Genomic DNA, 22,737 nt, shown 5'->3' on the forward strand with positions numbered 1-22,737 from the left:
TTAACTGGCCACTGTTAGACACCTTCTCGTCCAGAGTGGTCCAGAATGCCTTTTCTGATGGCCCTCAGAAACATTCAAGAAAAGAAAGTCATAAAGCCTTAAAATTTTATTTTTTGTGTCATGTGTTGTGAACATTCATCTGTTTGTGTATAAACTTGTTTAATCATTAAATCTATTAATTGTGTATTTATTTACATTATTAATATAATTATATATCTTAAATAACATTAAATATTTTGAAAACACTTTAATTTACGATATGGAAATTTAGTTCAGTGTGTGGCCCGTCGGTTCTGTGTCGAAGTTCTCTTGCTTGTAGCCTACTTGGTCTGAAAAGTTGGACTGCCCTTCCTATCCTAGTCTTTTGAGGGGGGGAAATAGGGTGAAAATGTGTTTATCCTCTTCCCCTCACATCAGACAGAAGTGGATTTTCTGTTCTCTAACTTTCTCTCCCCTCCCCCCGCCAAGGATTATCCCTCCCTCGGCTTGATGACAGACAAACTCTCCCAGAAAAACATCAACTTGATTTTTGCCGTGACCCAGGCCATTGTGGATCTCTACCGAGTAAGTAGACCCTTTGAAGCAACAGTTTTGTCGAGAGCATTGGAGTGGCGGGTGAGGCTTGAATGAGGCTGTCCAAAAGCTAAAATATCAGCTTGGGTGTTAACCTTTTAGATTGTCAAAGGTGGAGCAAACAAAAGCTCTTATCGGCCTAATTAGCAGAATTTACTGGAAACCCTCCACTTCTGTTATGTACTGAGTTGAATAGGATCCAAAATGCAGCAGTCTGATTGGTCCTAGAACAATAGGATTCAGAATGCAGCAGTCTGATTGGTCCTAGAACAATGCAGCAGTATGACTGGTCCACAGGAGCCACCCAATCCAGCTCCAGGTGGAAGTGAATCCGCAACCTGATTGGCCTACAGGAGAATCCCGGAATTAGCCAATCACGTGCTGCCCATTTTGTAAATAATGTATATAAAGCAGATATTTGGGGGGAACTTTCATTCCTCGCTACTATGAGCTGAATAAAGAGCATGAAATCCACACTCGACTCCGAGTATATTTCAACTTTTTTATTTTCAGAACTACAGTGAGCTGATCCCTGGCACTACTGTAGGGACCCTGTCAGCCGACTCCAGCAATGTTTTGCAGCTCATTGTGGATTCCTATGAGGTGAGTCCGTAGACCTGTGATATGCAGAAGCAAGGCTGATCCAGGCAAAATGGGCAACAGCCAGAGGTACCAGATTTCCAGGGGCACAGCTAAGCCAACTGTGTTGTGTGATACAGGCAACACCTGTGTGTTTGGATGAGGTGCACAGCGTTCGCTTAGCAGCTCATTGGCTGAGCGAGGCTCCCTAAATTCCAGGAGACATGATCCGGAGGCTTCTGATCTTCATTGCCTGCTGCGCATAGTTGTAAAGTTGTAAAAGTGGAGGAAATGCAGGCGTTAAAACTGAAATAGTAACCCAGCTGTGACTCTCTTGTTACTCTGTTCAGGAGGGCAGGTTTTGATTCACTTCCCATTTGCAAATTGCACAAAGGGTTTTCTGTCTAGTTTGGGCTTTCTGAGCTTTTCTCTATGGCATCTTAGCTTTCCACACTCAGAGAGATATTATCATAGAATCATAGAATCATAGAGTTGGAAGAGACCACAAGGGCCATCGAGTCCAACCCCCTGCCAAGCAGGAAACACCATCAGAGCACTCCTGACATATGGTTGTCAAGCCTCTGCTTAAAGACCTCCAAAGAAGGAGACTCCACCACACTCCTTGGCAGCAAATTCCACTGTCGAACAGCTCTTACTGTCAGGAAGTTCTTCCTAATGTTTAGGTGGAATCTTCTTTCTTGTAGTTTGGAACCATTGCTCCGTGTCCGCTTCTCATGGGGTTGCGGAAGACGGATGTGGACTTCCAAGCACGCCCCACCCCCCAGGTTTTTTGTTTTTTTTTTAATATATTATATTTCGTATACCACCCTTCAACTGTAGATACCAGGGCAATCTGAACTACTGCAAACTGGTGTCTCCTAGTGTAAGTGATGCATTAATATTGCTTCCACTCCAGCAGTTTGGTCTGGAAATGCTATCCTTCGTTTATTCTGTTTTTATGGAGCCATCTGGATGACCTCCTTAAAATATAGTTGTATTCTAGCATTGACTGTTTCCTCCCATGTTTTCTTTTCTCGTAACTTATCTGAAACAGTATTTAATTAGAAGCTTCCTGCTTGACAGTTCTGCCCCCTTTTTGCTACTTCCTGCTAAACACAGTGACAGGATCACTGTTGAATAATATGTATGCATGTGTGTGTGTTTATATCTACATATAAAAAACAGCTCACTTTCCAGGCTGAAAGCCCCTCTGGCATAGCAGGGGGTGGTCAGTGTCCTTTGTTGTTTTTCTGTGAGGTTTGAAAGAGGTTCCTTCTCTAGGCTGGCTGGAACCCTAAACCTATTTCAAGTGTTTGGGGCCTGCAACAAAATGTTGCAGTGCGTTCTCTTTGTATGCCCTACTTATGAAGGTATAATGTGACATTTCTCAAGGTGACACACTTTACTGAATCCACTGCATTACCTTGAATCATCCACACTCTGGATTGACTTTAGAGGAGTGAATTAATTAATAAAACTCCAGGCTGTAGCCAATGCTAGTTATGCTCAGGGCAGAGCCACTCAATTTAATGGACAGGACTAACAGGCTCATTAATTTCAGTGGCTTTATTCTGAATACAACCAGCACTGTATACAACCCGAAATACTGTTTTCCAGGCCTGCTCCATTTTTACGGTCTATAATTGTGTTTTAGGGTTCTGATTCAGCTCTACAGAGCCCCCTGGCGTTAGTGTTATAATGCATTTATAACGGTTTATTTTTACTAATGTAGCTGAGTCCTCAGACATTCCCCCTGTTCCTCTTTCAGAAAATTCGTTCCAAGATTGAACTAGAAGTTCGCAATCTGCCGGATGAATTGTCCCTCTCATTCAATGCCACCTGCCTGAACAACGAAGTCATTCCTGGAGTTAAGTCCTGCGTTGGCCTTAAGATTGGAGACACGGTGAGTAAGAACTGCAAGGGGCTGGGCTAGGAGGACCACTTCTCCATGTCCCTCGTTCAAAGGAAATCCAAACCTCCACCAGCAGTCTTAAGAAGGTTCACAGCAAAGAAGCAGAGGCACAAGAAAAGGGTCAGCAGAATGTGCAAGAAATATTTTTGCCTTCATCATAAACCTTTTGTGTAGAGGGTGTGTTTTTTTTGTGGGTTAAAATTTGGGAGGCAGAGGGCCTCAAAAGTTAAAAAGTAAGGGACCATGTGTCTGCAGATTTGTATTCAGTAGCATCGAGCACCCCTTTCCCTTGGGACATGGGTGGCACTGTGGTCTAAACCACTGAGCCTCTTGGGCTTGCCAATCAGAAGGTTGGTGGTTTGAATCCCCGCGAAGGCTGAGCTCCCGTTGCTGTGTCCCAGCTCCTGCCAACCTAGCAGTTTGAAAGCACATCAGTGTAAGTAGATAAATAGGTACCGCTGTAGCAGGAAGGTAAACGGTGTTTCCATGCACTCTGTCACGGTGTCCCGTTGCACCAGAAGCGGTTTAGTCCTGCTGGCCACATGACCCGGAAAGCTGTCTGTGGACAAATGCCTGCTCCCTTGGCCTGAAAGTGAGATGAGCGCCGCAACCCCATAGTCGCCTTTGACTGGACTTAACCATCCAGGGGTCCTATACCTTTTTTTTTTACCCCTTTCCCCTGCTAAAATGATCTGATTTACTACACTCCCTTCCCCAAGACTAAAAACAGACCTGTCCTCAGTCACTCTCCATCCACTACAGTGAATCACAATGTTTGCCACTGCTGCAAAAAGAACAAGAAGTTATCTACAGAATTGCCTATTGGATGCAAAAAAAACCCCCCAAAAACAAAACCCAGCTCCCCCTGTGTAATGATACTCTTTGTTCAGTAAATGGAGAGAATTTAAAACAGTTTCATGAAACGGCACTTAACGGAACTCTTAGAAACAGAAGCAGTTGTACAGTAATTCCTGTGAATTTCCTGAAAAGGTGATCCCCATGTCACACAGCCCTTGGAAACTGCTCCAAGCGCGAGGGTGTTTGCCCTATACTGCGATTTCTAAGAGCTGCGTTAAGTGGAGAGATGTGGTTCCCCCCCCCCCAAGAAATGGACTGAGATTCTGCCCAGTTACTGAGCAAGAGAATGTCATCGCAACTCATTGCAACATTGCGAATGGACAGCTTTGGTACGAATTGGGCAATTCCACTTCCAAGCTGTGAGAGATGGGTTATTAAAAGCGCAGAATCCGAACGGTTGTTTTTTAAAAAATGTGTTTCCTTGAAGGATGTGAGGGCAGTTCCGGGTGTCTTGCTCTTTCCAGGTGAGCTTCAGCATTGAAGCAAAGGTGCGTGGCTGCCCCGCGGAACCGCAGAAGACTTTCACCATCAAGCCGGTGGGCTTTGAGGACAGCCTGACGGTGCAGGTGAACTTCGACTGCGACTGCCATTGCCAAAAGTTTGCCAAGCCGGACAGCGATATCTGCAGCAACGGCAACGGCACCTTTGAATGCGGCATGTGCCGCTGCCACCCGGGCCGCCTGGGCACCCAGTGCGAGTGCTCCGAGGAGGAATACAGCCCCTCGCAGCAGGATAACTGCAGCCCCCGCCAGGGGCAGCCTGCTTGCAACCAGCGGGGAGAATGCATCTGTGGCCAGTGCGTCTGCTACAGCAGTGACTTCGGCAAGATCTCTGGCAAGTACTGTGAATGCGATGACTTCTCCTGCGTCCGGTTCAAGGGCGAGCTGTGCTCTGGTAAGTGGGGAAATGTCTGTAGGGGGCTTGGAACTGGGCTTTTGAGAACTTGGTCAATTTGAAATGAAAGGGCTCATGCTGCGTTCCGTTCCTCCCCTTCTCTGATCAAGCAGACTCACGGAAGTTGTAGCCCCAAACATCTGGCTGCTTGGGTGGGGGGCTGTTGGTGCACCGTAGGAATGGATGGCACTCTCAAAACACTGCCAGCTCACTCTCAAACGTTTTGTGTCTAGCCGGAAAGGTTCGGTTTCCTCCTCTGATTTTGCAGAGGAAGCTCTGCACCCAATTGCAATGTCCCACTTTTGAATTGATCCGAGATTATGTTGCAGAAAGAGCAGTACTTTTTTAAAGTCATGTGCAGAGGCGTAGCATGGGGGGGGGCAGGGAGGGGACAGGGAGGCCATGGCCCCAGGCACACATTTTTGAGGGAGTGGTACCTACTCACAAGTCAATAGTCAATACAGTGGTATCTCGGGTTACATACGCTTCAGGTTACATAAGCTTCAGGATACAGACTCCGCTAACCCAGAAATAGTACCTCAGGTTAAGAACTTTGCTTCAGGATGAGAACAGAAATAGTGATCTGGCGGCACAGCAGCAACAGGAAGCCCCATTAGCTAAAGTGGTGCTTCAGGTTAAGAACAGTTTCAGGTTAAGAACAGACCTCCAGGACGAATTAAGTACTTAACCCGAGGTACCACTGTAGTAACAAAAACTAATCCATTCAAAAGTATGTATTCTGTGCAGAATTACAAACTCAAGTAGAAATTATAAACTCAAACTCATAAAGATATGTATAACACAACAATCCATTACAAAGATTTTCTCTTTTTCACTTGACAATAATGTTGATCAAAACTCAAGATACACGTTGATCTACCCACAAGTTGTTATCCCTGAGAAACGTAGAAAATAACAGGATATATTTATCCAAAAGTCTTCAAACTTACACAAACTTTAAAAAATTAGCTGATGAAGGTGAATACATCGAAACAGGGCCCTGTCCTGGCTTCTAATCTATAACTGACTGCTGACTTCTGCTCTGTGGTTGAAACTGAGTCTCCATCTCCAAGCTGAGAAATTATAAGGATCAACATTATTGTCGAGTGAAAAAGAGAAAATCTTTGTAACGAATTATTGTGTTATACATATCTTTATGAGTTTGAGTTTGTAATCTCTACTTGAGTTTGCAATTCTTGTCAGAATACATACTTTTGAATGGATTAGTTTTTGTTATTATTGACTATTGACTTGTGAGTAGGGACCACTCCCACTATTGAAACTCACATTGGCCTGAGTTCTTGGGGTGCTTTTTTCTTGGTATATTTAATAACAAGAACTCCAACTTATTTAACATATTTTTGAGGGGGCACAATCAGATGCCCCCACAACAGGTAGAGGCAGGTTGGTCTAGTGGTCAGGTGGATGGAGTCAGCAGGTGAGGGCCTGTTGGAGGTGGGCTCCGTTCACCCTCCATGTGGGCTCCACACAGCCGCCCCCCGGCGTGTGCCCCCACCCCAGCTCCCCAGTCCATCGAGTGTGGGGGGAACCACACTTACTCCACCTCGGGTACCGGCAAACCACGCTATGCCACTGGGCATGTGCCCTGGTTCCTTTTCCTTCAGAGAATAATTAATTATCGATTTTTATCAACTTGCATCCAACAGTCAATGTTTTTTTTAAAGAGGTTTGTAGCTTTGGGCACACATCTCAAACACAGTGCCAACTGAAGTCTTTCTAACAATAATCAATGCATAGAACCAGCCAGCGCTGGACAGAAATAAAGGTGTTCCTGAGGAATAGCACTTCCCTTCCTAAGTGGTGTATCTGCTAGCCCTGGGCTCCTTTCCTTTAGAACGAGGCCCCAAATGGCAAAGATTTAATTGTAGCTGAACTTTGATGTGGGAAAAGTACTCACTTACTTACTCTGTGAGGTCTGCCAGAAATCAGTTTCTTGCTGATCTACGTTAAGCAGATTACCCTGTCCAAGAGAGTTATTTGGGATATGGGAGGGAAAAAAGGGGAAAACATGGGGTTTGAATCTTGGAAGGGATTAAGAAATAAGTGCACTTTTGGCCTCGCTTCTGAAAGGGGGACCTGGAGGCTCCTGGCTGAAAGATAGATAGATAGATAGATAGATACTGAACGATACATAGATACTGAAAGATAGATCATAATGACCTTTGAGGACTTGGTTTTAGCTATACATAGTAGTTTTAATTCTGTTAACGTTTAATTGGTTTTTATTCTTATTTATCCTATGTTGTTAGCTGTTTCCATTTTTACCTGTAAGCCACCTTGAGTGTTCCCATCAGGGAAAAAGGTGGGATATAAGTAATTACTATAATAACTATATATGCATAGGAAACTGAAACACACACATACAGAATTTTTTGTATTTTGCCATAGGAGGTAGGATTCAAAAAGTAATGACATTTTTATTCGAGCATTTGGTTTTCACACCATAGCAAGCTCGTGGGTTACACAAAACTCTTATTCAGGCAGGAACTGAATTTGTTTACCTCCTCAAATAAGATTTCTGTGCAAGTTGAAAGCTTGATGTTGAAACGGAGGGTGCCAGTTCAGCAGTGCTTCCTGGTCTGTGCTTGTAATTTATGACTTCTTGATCCAGACTTTGATTATGTCTGCTTCCCTGAAGGAGGAAAGGGCTCCTTGGGTGTGCCTTTCTTTTTAGTTACAGGATTCAGGGTGGCTCCGTGGGTGACTCAATGTGATAAGGACTGGTGGGGAAAGGGGCAACTGTTGTGGTTGTGTGAGCTGGGAGAATCATCCTTGCTCCTTGCACAGAGCAGCAGCGCATTCCGTTCCATATGAGTTTCTGTGTGTGTTGTGAAATACAACAAACATTGTGCAATGCGTCCGTTTGAGATGTTTACAACCCATTGATAAAGCAGGCATGCCATTCATTGCGTAAGCCGCTGTGATTCTTTTAGGAGAATACTGACCTTTGATACTCCATTCAGAGGATATTGTAGTAGAAACAAGACGCTCACATAAAGCATGGTTTGGCCCTGAATCCACCACTGAATTGGGAGATAATGTAGCCAAGCCGTCTCCTGCCCATCCCTAAAAGGCTGAGAGGAAACAAGAGGTGGAACGCTACAGCAGCCTTGAATCTCACTTGGAGATGAGTGAATCTGTCAGTGTTGGTTTTCCCTCGGTTTATCGTTTTTCCTATCTCAACTTAAGTTCTCCACATTTCCAGGTTAGGTCTGCGATTGAAATGAAAAGTACCCATGAAAATTCATCAGCATTTTAGTGTGAATTTCTCCTCTGGTATATACTTTCCGTACACAGTTTTGCCTCATCCGCACACTTCCGCAAAGCCGTTTTCCCTAAGGCAACACATTTTTGTAGGTTGCGTTCGCTAATTTATGCATTGCCATGCACATGTTGTTGCAGTATGTGCTTGTTATCGGTTGTAAAACTGAGAGAATTTGGAAGACTGGCTGTGTTTCAGTTCATGTATGGTTTTCAAAAAGCATGGCTTGGCCCAAGCTCATTTCTAAATGTGAATTGAATTGAATTCCCCCAATCCCTTCTTCTTTTTTGGTGATCACTCGTAGCCAAGTAAGATTGTCTTCCATAAACACGGTTTAAATAATGAGTCCGTAAGTGACTGTGGAGGCCAATTCTGGATCCACACAGTCCTTCCACAGTGGGGACATTGGTTCCCGGGCAGGAGTTGATCAATGTGTGGATTTGCCAAGCGTGCCTTCCTCTTAGCACATTTCTCCCTTTTGTCCTGAGTTTGAGTGTCTTCAAAGCCCATGACACCTTTGGTAAAGGCTGTTCTCCAATTGGAGCACTCACAGGCCAGTGTTTCCCAGTTGTTGGTGTTTATACTACATTTTTTTAGATTTGCCTTGAGACAGTCTTTAAACCTCTTTTGTTGACCACCAGCATTACGCTTTCCATTTTTAAGTTTGGACTAGAGTAGTTGCTTTGGAAGACAATAGTCAGGCATTCACACAACATGACCAGTCCAACGAAGTTAATGTTGAATAATCATTGCTTCAACACTGGTGATCTTTGCTTCATCCAGTACACTGATATTAGTTTGCCTGTCTTCCCATGTGATGTGTAAGATTTTTCGGAGACACCGTTGATGGAATCTTTCGAGAAGCCTGTTGCCATAGAACAGGCATGTCCAACCGGTCAATCGCAATCTACTGGTCGATCGTGGGGCATCCCTGGTCGATCGCATTGATTCCCCCCCCCCCAAAAAAAAAGCTCAACAACTTTGGGTTTTCCTCCCCAGAAAAATCTCAACAACTTTGGTCAATCCACTGGGTAGATCAATGCCAGTTTTTTTATAGTGGGAGTAGATCGCAGTCTCTTGGGAGCTGGGCATGTCTGCCATAGAGTACCCTCAGGCTTCAACATGGCAGCACTCAGAAGGAAAGGAAAGTACCCATTTCCCCCAGAGACCTTTCCTGACGGTGTGCTGCAGTGCCACACAACAGGCATAGGAAGCTGCCATCAGGTTGAGCACACAAATCGGGTCACAAATTTCAACATTTCCAGAATGGGAAATGTGGATGCTGAGCATGGTTGCTCCCACTTCTTAATGGACCTTGTTCCTGTACTGCTGACCAGTGGCACACCTCGGGGGTCTCAAATTTCAGCGGACACCTAAAACTGGCACCCCATAGTTGTTTCGCGCCCCTGAGGCTCTGCACCCAGTGCGACCAAACCAGCCGCACTCCCCTGAATTTGCCTCTGCTTTCTGGCCTGATGACCAGAAATAAAGCAGGTGGCGATTTTCCTAGCATGGGAATAGGGTTTTTATAAAACACACCATCATCACATGCATTTATTTGTGCCTCGAGGCTGCAGTTAAGCATTGGAGCGAGACTGGTTTTTGTTAATTATTTAAAAAAGGTGCACAGACCTAACCCAGGGGGAGTGGGTTTTGGCATGTAAACGTGAAAACCAGATAGATTTGCTACGGCTCCCAATTCCTTTTCTGTTCTTGTTGTTCTTTCCTCCACAAGCCTTGTCCTCCTCAGCAACGTTTGACTAGGTCATTGTCTCCCGGTTCATTCCATCGGAGTAATTAATTCTAAAACGAGTGACAAACATGCCCGGCCTGTTCTCTCAGTTGGAATGTGTTTTCCTCAGTGTCACTAGAGACTCCCCCTCCCAAACCAGCTGCTCCTTCTCTCCCCCCCCCCCCACCAGCCCAGCCGTGATTCACTTGAGTTTCTCATTAACCAGTCTTCTTCATAGTTAGCAGAGGGTCTGCAGGTTGCCACCCACCCACTGTCCCAGGAGTGCGTGGGCAGAGCTGGGCACCTCAGAGAAAACATTTCCTCCGAATATTTCCATGGCAGCCTTTCGTGGGGGCTCCAGATTGGAGCGTGCGCCGCCCACACAACTAATCGTCTAACTGCATCAGTGGTTTAGCAAGGTCAGCACCTACTTGGGTGGGAATTAAATGTAAGCACAGCCCTTGGTGTCTGGCAACTGTGAGGTAAATTATTAAGAGTATACTCTCTGTTGCCTTGGCCCTCTCCCAACCCAGGGAGAAGGTCTGCGCCAGCTGATACCATTATTTTTTTAAAAAAAATAACTTTATTGAATAATTCAATTAAATTTCCAGACATATCTGCAAAAACACAATTATTTACATATTTGTCAAACATAAACTGTAGAAGAAAATAAAAAGTAAGAAGCAATGAAAAAAGAAGAAAGAAAAAGAAAAAAGAAGAGGAAAAGAAATAAAATGCTGTTTTCCATAAACAGTAATTCCAGAATTACACTAACACATGTTATAAAATACAAATCTTGATTAAAATATATTAAAAGACTTCCACCACCTAAACCACACTTCTTTTGGTGGCAGTAGAGCAATAAGAACGGCAATGGGGCATTTGAGCCAGTAAGCGCAACCGCCACCCCACCCACCCCCTGGGTCCACAACACTGCTGCCTATGTTGGTTAGCCTGGTCCCCAGCCCTGCCACTGAGCCCTCTGACCTTGGGATATCGCCAACCAGTTAAGCCAAGCAGACTATAGCAGCAGTTGTAATGGTTGTAAGGGGGTTACTTGTGCGTAAGTTGCCTTCAGTTTTAGTTATATTGCCTGCCCAACCATGCCTTGGCTGACAGCTCACACTCCGTGGCTGGTCAGTCACTTGCAGAATCCGTCAGTGGGCGTTTCTTGAACCTCTTCCAGCATAAGAGCTGTTTGACGCCTAGTCTCCTCCTACTTTCCCTGCGCGGAACTCGTCTGCGCAAGTATGGGGAAGGCAGGGGCGTGTCAGCGCTCTCTCCACTAGTCTCTGGTGAAGGGTCTTGGAGAGCTGTCTCCACTTCCTCCATCTCCCTCTCTTCTCTACTGGTGTTACGCTGAATTCCTTCCCCCCTGCTGGTCCCCTCTCCGGCATCGCTCTGGAGCCCTTCCTCCGCCTCTCGCTCTGATGTCAGTTCCCTGACATCCGTAGTTAGGGATGTTGGGTAATTCGTACACATACTTTCAAGCATGTATTTGCAGTAACTTTTGGAGAAAAGGCATAATAATAATAATAAATTCTATACTGCCCTTCGTCTGAGAATCACTTGGTGGTTTTACAATATAAGTGGAAGCTGAATTCTGAGTCTATGGCCACATCGTGAACTTTTCATTTGCTGCGTCAGAATTGTAGCACACGGACAGCTCCGATTCTTACCTCTGTATTGCAGGCAAGGGTGTCAAAAGAAATTTTGCAGACCTCATACACCATTTTTGCTCTGTCCCACTGAATGAATGGGTGAATCCTTATTTGCGTCAGCCATCGGCCATAGCAATAAAACAACAATACGATGTGGAAAGAATAGAAATAAAAAGTCAATTACATAAAAAACTTTTTTGGGTTTTGAAGCAATAGTCAAAAAGTGGCTCGCTTCTCGGCCTTTTGACTAAGATCAAGTGTAGTATCTGCTCTGTCCTAATGTGCACTCTGCTTCTATGGGTATGGGGTTTTTGCTTTTTGTTTTGGTTGGGGAGAAAGAGAGGTGAGAGTCGGTAACCTGAATGCTAAAACTGTTCCCTTGCAGCTCACACGTTGTGCTCTCTGGTGAAGGCCTCCTGCGCCCCCACCCCTCCTGTTTAATTTGGGCTCCAACACCGGAACATAAATCGCATTGTGATTTGCCCGCAGGTCATGGGGAATGCGTCTGCGGTGACTGCGCGTGCGACCCCGACTGGACGGGAGCCTACTGCAACTGCACCACCCGGACTGACACCTGCATGTCTAGCAACGGGCTGGTCTGCAGCGGACAAGGCCGCGGCTACTGTGCCTGCGGGAAATGCGTCTGCACCCAGCCTGGCTCTTACGGAGATACCTGTGAGAAGTGCCCAACCTGCCCTGATGCTTGCACTATCAAGAAGTGAGCAAGAGGGAGTTGTGATTGTGTGTGTGTGTGTGTGTGTGTGTGTGTGTGTGTGCCAGTTGTCTGTCGTTTCTCAAAGCAACACAAAATCATTAAAGTAAACATCATAGCAGGAGGAAGACTGCATTGGCACAGTCCCCCAGGTATTTGACTTGTAAATAGGTACAGTATCTGTACCTTTCTCTCAGAAATGAATTACTAGTTCCCATAAATCTCTCTGGGTGTTTTTTGTTGTTGTTTTTTTTTGCAAAGAGAGTGTAGAGTTTTCCTGAAGTCTGTGTGTTCATGCTTTAGTCTCTCTTTCCAGTAGTCGTATTGCCGTTAAGATACATAATCCATATTGCTGGAGCCTTGCCAATTCACTGGTTGGGTTATCATATAAGGCTGTGCCAAATCATGGCTAGGATGGATTTGAATTTGACATATAGAATATTAGGGTGCAAGGTTGCATTCTTAACTCTGATGATGATAATAATAATAATTAATAATAATAATAACTTATACCCTGCCCATCTGGTTGGGTTTCCCCAGCCACTCTGGGCGGCTCCCAACCGAATATTAAAAACACAATACAGCATTAAACATTAAAAACTTCTCTATTTGCTATGCCGCTCAATTTGAACGGGCCTTCACTGGAACAGCAAAGTACAAGTTTCAGGATGACCGAAATTTTAATAAGGAATGGGGAAAATTTATAACTTATCTTAAAGACCATTGTAAACAGCTAAATTCATTAGTAGGATTGGAACAGCACTTGCAGTTTAAGGTTGATGCTGGACATAATGGGAAGAGATAAAGGATTTGGATTATCATAAAAGATACGGGAGGAACTGATTAATAATAAGACCCACACAGGGAGGATGGAAGTCCAGGAGATTCCTTGGAATCTTGTTTTTTATTATTTATGTTTGATACATCTCTGTAAAATTTTAAGTTGAAAAATCAAATAAAGAAATTTTAAAAACAACAACAGCAACAAAGTACAGTCGTACCTTGGAAGTCAAACAGCTTAGTTCTTGAATGTTTTGGCTCCCGAACGCCGCAAACCTGGATGTGAGTGTTTTCAAATATTCTTTTGGAAGCCGAACGTCCAACGGGGCTTCCACGGCTTCCAGTTGGCTGCAGGAGCTGTGCTTTGGTTTCCAAATGTTTTGGAAGTCGAACGGACTTCTGGAACAGATTCCGTTTGACTTCCAAGTTTGAAAAGTTGACCAAAATGAAAAGAAAAGAAGGGAGCAAGGGGAATGTAAAAGCTTTAATCAACCCTTTGTTCTTACCCACTCATCCTGAGATTTCATTCCTTCTCATGAATAATAATAATAATTTATTATTTGTACCCCGCCCATCTGGCTGGGCTTCCCCAGTCACTCTGGGCGGCTTCCAACAAAGATTAAAAATACATTAAAATGTCGCACATTAAAAACTTCCCTGAACAGGGCTGCCTTGAGAAGTGGCCTAAAACCCTGAAATATTATTCATAATTACTATTTATAAATTCTTACATTTTTCTAGGCACACTGCAAATACTCCATTTTCAGATCAAGTCTGTGGCTGCAGGCCTAACAGTCTAGCCAATATGACACAGGAGGAATGGGGAGGGAGCAAGAAATGAGCTAACTTGGGCGCTAGTTGTTAAAGTGGCATTGTAGTTCTTCTGATGACTGGCTGAAAAAAGGAGACGGTTCAGGGAGGAGCCCAATGAATGGGGAACGTGTTCCACTCCTCCCCCCTCCCTCTGCTGCAGTCGACTAGGACTGTGGCTAACAGAGTGACGGTTTAGGAAGAGCTAAAGGGCAGCTGGGCGAGGCTGATGGAATGGGCTGTATTGTCTCGCTCCTCTGTCAGAAGCAGCCACTGGGTCAAACCCTGAGACATGTTGATCCCTAAAGGTGTGTCGTACTCTGGGAGGAAGGACACATGCCTTCGGTAGGGGGGAGACTGGGGGAGTGGGGTGCCAGAGATCCTGCTGAAATCCTAATGCAGTCGTACCTTGGAAGTCGAACAGAATCCGTTCCAGAACTCCGTTCGACTTCCAAAATGTTCAGAAACCAGTATACCTGAAGGAGCATCTCCACCTCCATCGTTCTGCCCAGACACTGAGGTCCAGCGCCGAGGGCCTTCTGGCGGTTCCCTCGCTGCGAGAAGCCAAGTTACAGGGAACCAAGCAGAGGGCCTTCTCGGTAGTGGCACCCGCCCTGTGGAATGCCCTCCCACCAGATGTCAAAGAGTAAAATAACTACCAAACTTTTAGAAGACATCTGAAGGCAGCCCTGTTTAGCGAAGCTTTTAATGTTTAATAGGTTATTGTATTTTAGTGTTCAGCTGGAAGCCGCCCAGAGTGTCTGGTGAAACCCAGATGGATGGGCGGGATATAAATAATAAATAATAAATTATTATTATTATTATTATTATTATTATTATTATTATTAAGCGCGGCTTCTGATTGGCTGCAGGAAGCTCCTGCAGCCAATCAGAAGCTGTGGAACCTGCATCGGATGTTCGGCTTCCAAAAGAAGGTTCGACAACTGGAACACTCACTTTTGGGTTTCGGTCATTCAGAAGCCAAGGCGTTTGAGATCCAAGATACGACTGTATAGCCTCTGTTTTTGCAGTCATGGGATGTGGAGCCAGCATCCCTCGGCCTGCTTCATTATTCTCACTGTACCTGCTTCTTCCTCTTCCGCAGGGAGTGCGTGGAATGCAAGAAGTTTGAGAGGGGGGCCCTGATGGAGCAAGAGACCTGCAACCGCAACTGCCGGGACGAGATTGAATTGGTGCAGGAGCTTGGTGCGTAAGAAACATGGGGCTCTCTGCATGACCAAGAGACCTGCCTCAGGAAGGGATGGCAACTATGCCAATTCTTTCTTGCGTGATTAACAGCCACCCTAACCCAACACTATTCTTCCTCTCATATTTTAGCTGCCAGCCATGTTTTCTTTTAGCAGACGCTTTGGGATGACAGAAAGAATAACTTCTGCGTGCAATGTGTACGTAACAAGAGGCGGAAATGAATGGCCTCTAATCTCATTTAAAAGAAAACGGGCAAATGCTACATATTTCACGCACAAAAACCTAGGGAGCACCAATGATTCCAAACAGGTACCTTAAGAGGTACCCGCTGCCTTGCAGGACATCTTTGGGACTAGAAAGGGATAAGAGTAAACTCTGCACAAATCCTGAGTGGAGTCTCTAAGATGGTTGGGTGGTTCCTTGTACGCCTACTTCCGGCAACTCCTGCAACCAAGCTGGTGCCAAATGCATTCCTCTGCTTTCCTTTGGATCACATCCGTGAGGCGCTGAGGGGGTCTTTGCTACAGACAGGAAGGCCTGGAGGGAAACTGGAAAAATGGAGGGGAAACCAGGTTTTTTTCTGTTTTCCCCCCAAAAGCCGTTTTACCCCAGAAAAGAAATGGGGGGGAAAACAGTTTGATATAGTTTGAGTATTCCACCCCCACCCCATTTTTCCAGGAAAAAACTGCTTCGGGGGAAAACGGGGCAAATCCTGGTTTTGTTTTGTTTTTTCGTTTGTTTCCAGGTTTTTTCCCAGGCCTTCCCATCTCTACGACTCTTGGCCCAGGACCTCCATAGGCCCCACCAGGCCTGTGCCATGAAAAGGAGGTGCGCTCCATTGTCTCTCTTGAGAGAGGCAGATGCCAACAGCCTTAAGAGGACTCCATCCAGAACTCCTCAGACTCCATTGGTTTAAGGCAGTTTCCCCCAAACATGGGTCCCCAGGTGGTGTTGTACTACAATTCCCATCATTCCCAACCAGTATGGCCAATAGGGATGATGGGGCTTGTAGTCCAACACCAGCCGGTTAGGTGCAATGATCGGGGAAGACTATGGTCTATGGGATGCAACGTCTCAATAGGTCCACCACCTCCATGGAGTCGAATATGGCTACAAACCTAAATCTCATCAGGAAGTGGCCTGACTGCAACAAGAGTGTTAGGATGAATTGCATAGATAGCTCAGTTGGTTGGAGTGTGGTACTGATAATGCCAAGGTTTGCAGGTTTGATCCTCGTATGGGACGGCTGCGTATTCCTTCATTGCAACTCTGATTCGATGAATTCCCTCACTTCTAGAGTACATCTAGAGCTCAGAATACCTGACCCAGAGTGTGGCCTGCCACATGTATTGCGTGTTGTAGTCCTAAAAATTCCAGAGGGCATCATGTTGGGAAAGCTGTATCTAGAGCCCAACACCAGCTACAAACATTCAACTAGACTAGAATAGGAGATGGAATTCATGTAGAGTACAGCAGCCTCCTCCCATGAGCCCTGAGACGATGTTGGCAATGAATCTAGAACCCAGGCTTACAGATTGCTTTTTTTTTTTTTGCCCCAATCTGAATGCTTGTGACACCCCTAGTCCTACTTCTGAAATTCCCAAGGGCACCTGTTGGGCCAACTCCTGGAAGTGAGGAACGTGGGTGGTGCTGTGGTCTAAACCACTGAGCCTCTTGGGCTTGCCGATCAGAAGGTTGGCGGTTTGAATCCCCGCGACAGAGTGAGCTCCCATTGCTCTGTTCCAGCTCCTGCCAACCTAGCAGTTCGAAAGCACGCTAGTGTGAGTAGATAAATAGGTACCGCTGTGGCAGGAAGGTAAACGGTGTTCCCATGCGCTCTGGTTTCTGTCACGGCGTTCTGTTACACCAGAAGCAGTTTAGCCATGCTGGCCACATGACCCGGAAAGCTGTGCGCGGGCAAACGCCGGCTCCCTCGGCCTGAAGCAAGATGAGCGCCGCAACCCCATAATCTCCTTTGACTGGACCTAACCATCCAGGGGTCCTTTACTTTTTACTTTACTTACTCCTGAAAGCGCTATGTGTAGGACTAAATGTTTCCATGTTCTTTCTTCTCACCTGCCCCTTCCCCTTATGTAGGAGACAAGGGGAAGGATGCTGTGAATTGCACTTACAAGGACGAGAATGACTGCGTGGTACGTTTCCAGTACTATGAAGACTCCAGCGGCAAGTCCATCCTCTATGTCATTGAGGAGCCAGGTGAGGATGAAAAGCCACGTAAATGAGGCTTGATCTTTGGAGATTAGTGCCCCCTGCCCTGCTTAATCTACAACCTGAGAAATGCAGCTGCAGCGATGCACACAAAACTTCAGATACTTTCATTAGTGGGGGGGGGGGACACCTTTTTAAGAAGGTTCCTTCTACAAGGAACTTACAAACTTAATTTATGTGTTGGGGAAGAAAAAGAGAAGAAGTAAGGGAGATGTTCGTTTGTCAGAGAGTTTGTTTGTTGTCTGCTGTGCCAACACAGCAGACATACCCAAGACTGCTTCTGTAGTAGATGAGGGTCAAGCCAAAGGCTTCATGGGAAAATGGGAATTTGAAGGAAGAGAGAAACTGGAACCACATACATGGCCAAGGAAGATATGGGGAATCAGGAACTTAATAGGCAGATCTCTGTTAAGCTAGAAGTATCAAGTTGGAGAGTGAACGTCCAAGATGGGAACATTTTGAGCAGTGATGACTTAAGCAAAACCAAACCGAAGCAAACATTATTTATACAGTAGTTTATGCTGCACCTTAAAAGGGCCCCAAGAGTGCCTGACAGTAATAAAAGCATAAATAGAATGAAACAGAAGACATTTTTTTTTGCTTATGATAGCAAATTCTGCCCCTGTCTGTGCCTGCTGATAGATCAGCAAAGGGGAGCGAGAGCTATAGTCTGTCTCCCGCCTGCCTGATAAGGCATGTGAGCAAAAGTTCCAGGGATCGTCATATAACCCCAAAAGAGAATGATGGAGATCGGGCGTGTTCAGGGTAGCCTGGCCCTAGACCCCCAAAAGAGAATGAATAAAGGCACCAAGAAATGCACCCCTAGCCACAAGGGGCATGGACCTGGCCAGTGACTCAGATGCAACTGTGTTGCACAGAGGAGATTGACACCCAACTGGGATAGATTACGTGGGCCAGGCCAGACTTCAGTGGGGAGCAGTTTTGAGGCCAGCTAATGCCTGTTGAGAAACCACAAAGCTGCCAGTTCTCTTGCGACTCCATGGGACTTAACGGATAAAGTAATGCGGAAGTAAGATAGAGTTGGAAATCTTTGGCTATCCAGTACGCTTTCTGGGGAGGATCTTCCGACAGTTGCTGCATCATCAAAACATCATCAAAGACTGTTAAGACCTGCAACCCCCTCCAAGGCAGGATTCCAACTGCCTGAGTCATTGTACGCAGTGGCCTAACTATGCCTTGGTCTTCCAGGGAGGAGGTTCTTAACTGTGTTGATCTGGCTGTTAGGGAGGCTTTGGTTGTGCCCACATTGGATCTGATCCTCTGTTGTTTATGTCCTTGTCTTGGGCTGCGCCTAGATGAGAGTTTATCCCATGATTGAGCACTATAGCACTTAACTTGAATAGCAGAAAACACAAGCGTCGGATCAGAACTAGGACTAAGACAAAGGGGAGGAGGTGTTTTGTGAAAATCCGATCCCCTTCTCTGTTAAGTGTAAATGTCTCCTAAAATGCCCATCTTTCACCTAGCTGGGCCTCTAGCAAATGAGCCCGGCTTGCAGAAAACCTATTAGAACTGATTCACACATGACATGTACAGCTGTTGATGGCTAGTGAAGAGATGTTGAACATGCATGTGTGAAACAGAACCATCAGCTGGACATAAAAGGCCCCCAAGCTCTCTGTCCCCACAATAAGACTCCCACAGCTCAGAAGCAGAGACCAAGTATCTTGAGGTGGTTCTTGCAGAGCAACTGCTTCTGGTGAATAAGGCAGGGGAGCCACTCTCAAAAAAGGGATTTATGTATGCCACAACTGTGGCTTGTGTTTCGTTAGAAGAGTTTGGATTTGATTTCCCACTTTATCACTACCCGAAGGAGTCTCAAAGCGGCTAACATTCTCCTTTCCCTTCCTCCCCCACAACAAACACTCTGTGAGGTGAGTGGGGCTGAGAGACCTCAGAGAAGTGTGACTGGCCCAAGGTCACCCAGCAGCTGCATGTGGAGGAGCGGAGACGCGAACCCAGTTCACCACATTACAAGTCTACCGCTCTTAAACACTACACCACACTGGTGTTTTCCAAAATGGAAAATGAGCGAGGTGCCAACTATAGAAGAATAGCAACATAAACTGACAGAATATGCAAAGCTTGCAAACCTAACATATAGAATAAGAGAACAAGAAGAACATACGTTTAAAGAAGATTGGAAAATGTTTATTGAATATATAGAGGAAAACTGCATATTTGAAAACGTGGACAGCATTAAGATAAATTTGACAATGTAAATAAGTTTTGATGGATGTAGTGCAAAATGAACCATGGAAAGAGAGGAAGGGAAGTAATTGAGGGGAGCCACTCCCATATGGGATGAGAATTATCGCCATGCATCCTCAGTAGAGATCTCTACTGGTGTGCAGATGTGAGTTGTGGAGAGGGGATGGGAATACCAAAGTAGGAAACTTAGGAAGTTTTGCAGCCCTGTATAACACGTGCTTCTCTTGCAGACTGTCCCAAGGGGCCGGACATCCTGGTCGTTCTCCTTTCTGTGACAGGAGCCATTTTGCTTATTGGCTTGGCTACTCTGCTCATCTGGAAACTGCTCATCACCATCCACGACCGGCGGGAGTTTGCCAAGTTTGAAGAAGAGCGGGCCAGGGCTAGATGGGACACGGTGAGAAACACGAGAGGCGGTTGATGGGGGAGTAGAGAACAGCCCTGCAACATTTCTGCTACAGCGGGGGAAGAAGTTTCTTGCAGTGATCCCTAGTTCAGCTTCCATATTCTGGCAATCCTCATGCTGCGGATCATGCCAGCCATGGATATCAGGCTTATACCAGTTTTCAAACGAGACATTGAGGGGGAAACAGTGTGGGTGTCGCCAACTCACATCCATTCCTATTTCTCCAGCACTGCACTGCTGAAAAAACATATGACTAGACTCATTGTGCTAGCATTTCCTGCCCTTTGCTCTGCTTCATTAACTAATGCCTGCAGGGAAGGAGAGAAAAACGCTAAAATAACGATGACATGTCATGTTCTCAGATGCGTGCTGCCAGGGAGATATGCTAGAACCCGTGTGCTTTGGGTCTATTACAGAATCCTGGGGTTGTTGGTTTGGTGAGAATAATTAGAGATTCCAATCTCTGCCTCGCTGAATTATGTTTGCCAGGGATCACTGGGGCAAGAGAACTGTTAAACTGGTTTAAGCCTATATGCAGACACCTTTTGACAATTGCCGTGAATTAGCAGGTACAGGTTATGGTTTGTGCCAATTCCTTTATTCTTCTATTTCTCTGTTTCAGGCCAACAACCCATTGTACAAAGGAGCTACCTCGACCTTCACCAACATCACGTACCGTGGGAATTCATGAAGAGAGACAAGGCCTTGCAGGGCCTTCCTTACTGATGTTTACAGAACAGTCTGTGTTGCGCTGGCATGTGTGTTGTCTGTGTGCGTTGTGTGCGTATGTGAGATGTTTTAACAGCTGTTGCTCAAATGGTTCCGGAGCTTTTGCTCTGCGTTGTTCTGCTGCCGTGTGTGAACTATGCACTATGCTTCCCAGATTCTCTGTTTACCTCAGCTCACCTAGTACTGTGGGCCCAGCAGACCCCTATGCTGAAGGAGAAAGCAGGCCTCTCTCATTAGTGGGAACAGCATTGTGCAAATCCCTCAGAGGGGAACAGACACTCTAGTTGAATAAAATTAAGGGGCAGGAATGTTGAGATGCAATCTAACTTTGATGGGTTTTACTAATCAGGTTTGGAATTGGGGAGTTTTCCCTCCAGAAACCAACTTCCCCAGTTCAGATTATTACTAACTCACTCCTAGCTGAGCCCAAACTCCTCCCAAAGTTTCACACCTGGTTTGAAATGGCTCAGCTGGTGAAATCTGTCCCTTGCTGTCGCCGCTGCTGCCGCTTTCCCTTCTGAACCGAAGTTACCAGTCAGTTGGCTCAGGTGGGCATGGGAAAGCTTGCTTGCAAGGCCTCCCTTTTGTCTTAAGTGATGCTTACCAGCATTTCTGGCACAAGGATACATGGGAGAGATCGTTCCCATGGATCCTAATTCCTAATGGGAGTAGGAAAGTTTGAGAAAAGGGAACAGAGGAGCCGCCACTTGGCCGACAAGATTCCAAGGCTCTGTAGTGCTGTGGACACAACTGCAAGCATGGAGAGACCGAACTTCTAAATAGGTTCAGAAATAGAAAGCATTTTCTGGAATTTTGAGGGGTGTGCGAAATTATTTTCGGAACCTGTTTCAAACTGATCTAGCTTTTACTGTACCAAAAACCATGCACTGCATACTGTTTTTTAAATATATATAATATACCTCTTGCTATTCTCATCCCCAGAGTAAGTAATAAGTGTTTTGTATTTAACTTCTAGAAAAACAAGAGATGCTGATGTATTTACAAGCTTGCCCCTGACCCTTTTGTGACCCTCCCTAATCATTCACAGGGCTCAGTTTGTTAAGGGACAAAAGGCACTCTGCACGTGCTTGAAGGTACTTCTTTTTGCACAATGGCTCCGCGTGTTCCGAGGCTGAGCCCCTGGGTTCAAATCAAGCCCTTTGCACAGCATCTCTCACCTTTGTGCTGCATCGCCAACTTGATAATGCTGACGGTTTGGGGAAGGGTCATTGCTCACTGATAGAGCGTGTATTATGTTATGCAGCAAGACCTGGGAGAGCTGCTTTCTGTCAGAGTAGACCGTAGCAGGCTAGATGGCTTGGTAGCTTGACAAGGTATTCTCCTAGGTTCATGTGAATCAGGAGCTCCTTCGTCAAGAGGTGATATGTGTCTCTGAGCTGTCATTGTCTCACATGTTCCTGAATCCTCAGTGCCTCACCATGGGGGCAGGTTCTTAGCTCCTGCCATCTTACTCAGGGAACCAAAGATTTGCCTTAAGGAGATGAGACTCCAGGGTCCTGGGTGACCTAAAATTTTCCTCAGGTTTGTCGAAGGGGGTGGGGAATATACTGAAGCAACCTGCCCAATGAAACCGTCTTTTTCTGGGCTTGCGTCACCCAGTCCAGCTAGATGGGTCTCCTCTCCTCCATCTTTGTTGGGCTGTGAACTGTTCTGGTAGACTCAGGTATTTTCGCCATTGGCCCTTCTGACCGTGGAAGGTGGCTTCTCGACCTGAGACCCATAGTCATTAAAAGAGGTGAGGAGTCGCAGAAAGGTTGATACCCTCTTTCCTCTCCTTCCCGATTCTCACACCACCGCTCACGCCAGCACTTCCATCGCCCCAAGCTTCCCACATGCAGGCTGGATCCATCAGCCAAAGTATCTCCCATTGCCGTCACAAACTTCCGACCCTGGAATTAAGAAAAGGAGGCTGCAGTTAGTCTGTTGGGAGTGACAAAATGTAGGTCAGAAGAAGTTGAGTTCACATGGCACCAGCTTCCAAGTTACTCCTTTTCCCGTTCGCACAATGGATCTATTCTTCTGGGTTTCTCAGCTCCTTGCCCCATCCCACCCCCCCAGCCCCACCTGTCCTCTTTCGGTTTTGCTGGATTCTGGGAAGGAGAGATAGATGCCAGGAA

At 45.8% G+C, this 22,737-nt stretch overlaps 1 protein-coding gene across 1 annotated transcript in view; it reads left to right on the forward strand.

Moving 5' to 3' along the window:
- ITGB3 (integrin subunit beta 3) overlaps nt 1-21,534 on the forward strand; it is a 57,605-nt gene extending 36,071 nt beyond the window's left edge. Inside the window, exons 7-15 of the mRNA XM_079949473.1 lie at nt 469-564; nt 1,087-1,176; nt 2,921-3,055; nt 4,387-4,816; nt 11,982-12,210; nt 14,900-15,000; nt 17,101-17,220; nt 19,695-19,861; nt 20,493-21,534. Of these exons, the coding sequence (XP_079805599.1) occupies nt 469-564; nt 1,087-1,176; nt 2,921-3,055; nt 4,387-4,816; nt 11,982-12,210; nt 14,900-15,000; nt 17,101-17,220; nt 19,695-19,861; nt 20,493-20,561 (1,437 nt within the window). The 3' untranslated portion in view covers nt 20,562-21,534. The remainder of the gene's footprint in view (nt 1-468; nt 565-1,086; nt 1,177-2,920; nt 3,056-4,386; nt 4,817-11,981; nt 12,211-14,899; nt 15,001-17,100; nt 17,221-19,694; nt 19,862-20,492) is intronic.
- The last annotated feature ends 1,203 nt before the right edge of the window (nt 21,535-22,737 follow it).

This window comes from Podarcis cretensis, assembly GCF_951804945.1.
Source record: "Podarcis cretensis genome assembly, chromosome: 13".
Lineage (NCBI taxonomy): Eukaryota > Metazoa > Chordata > Lepidosauria > Squamata > Lacertidae > Podarcis > Podarcis cretensis.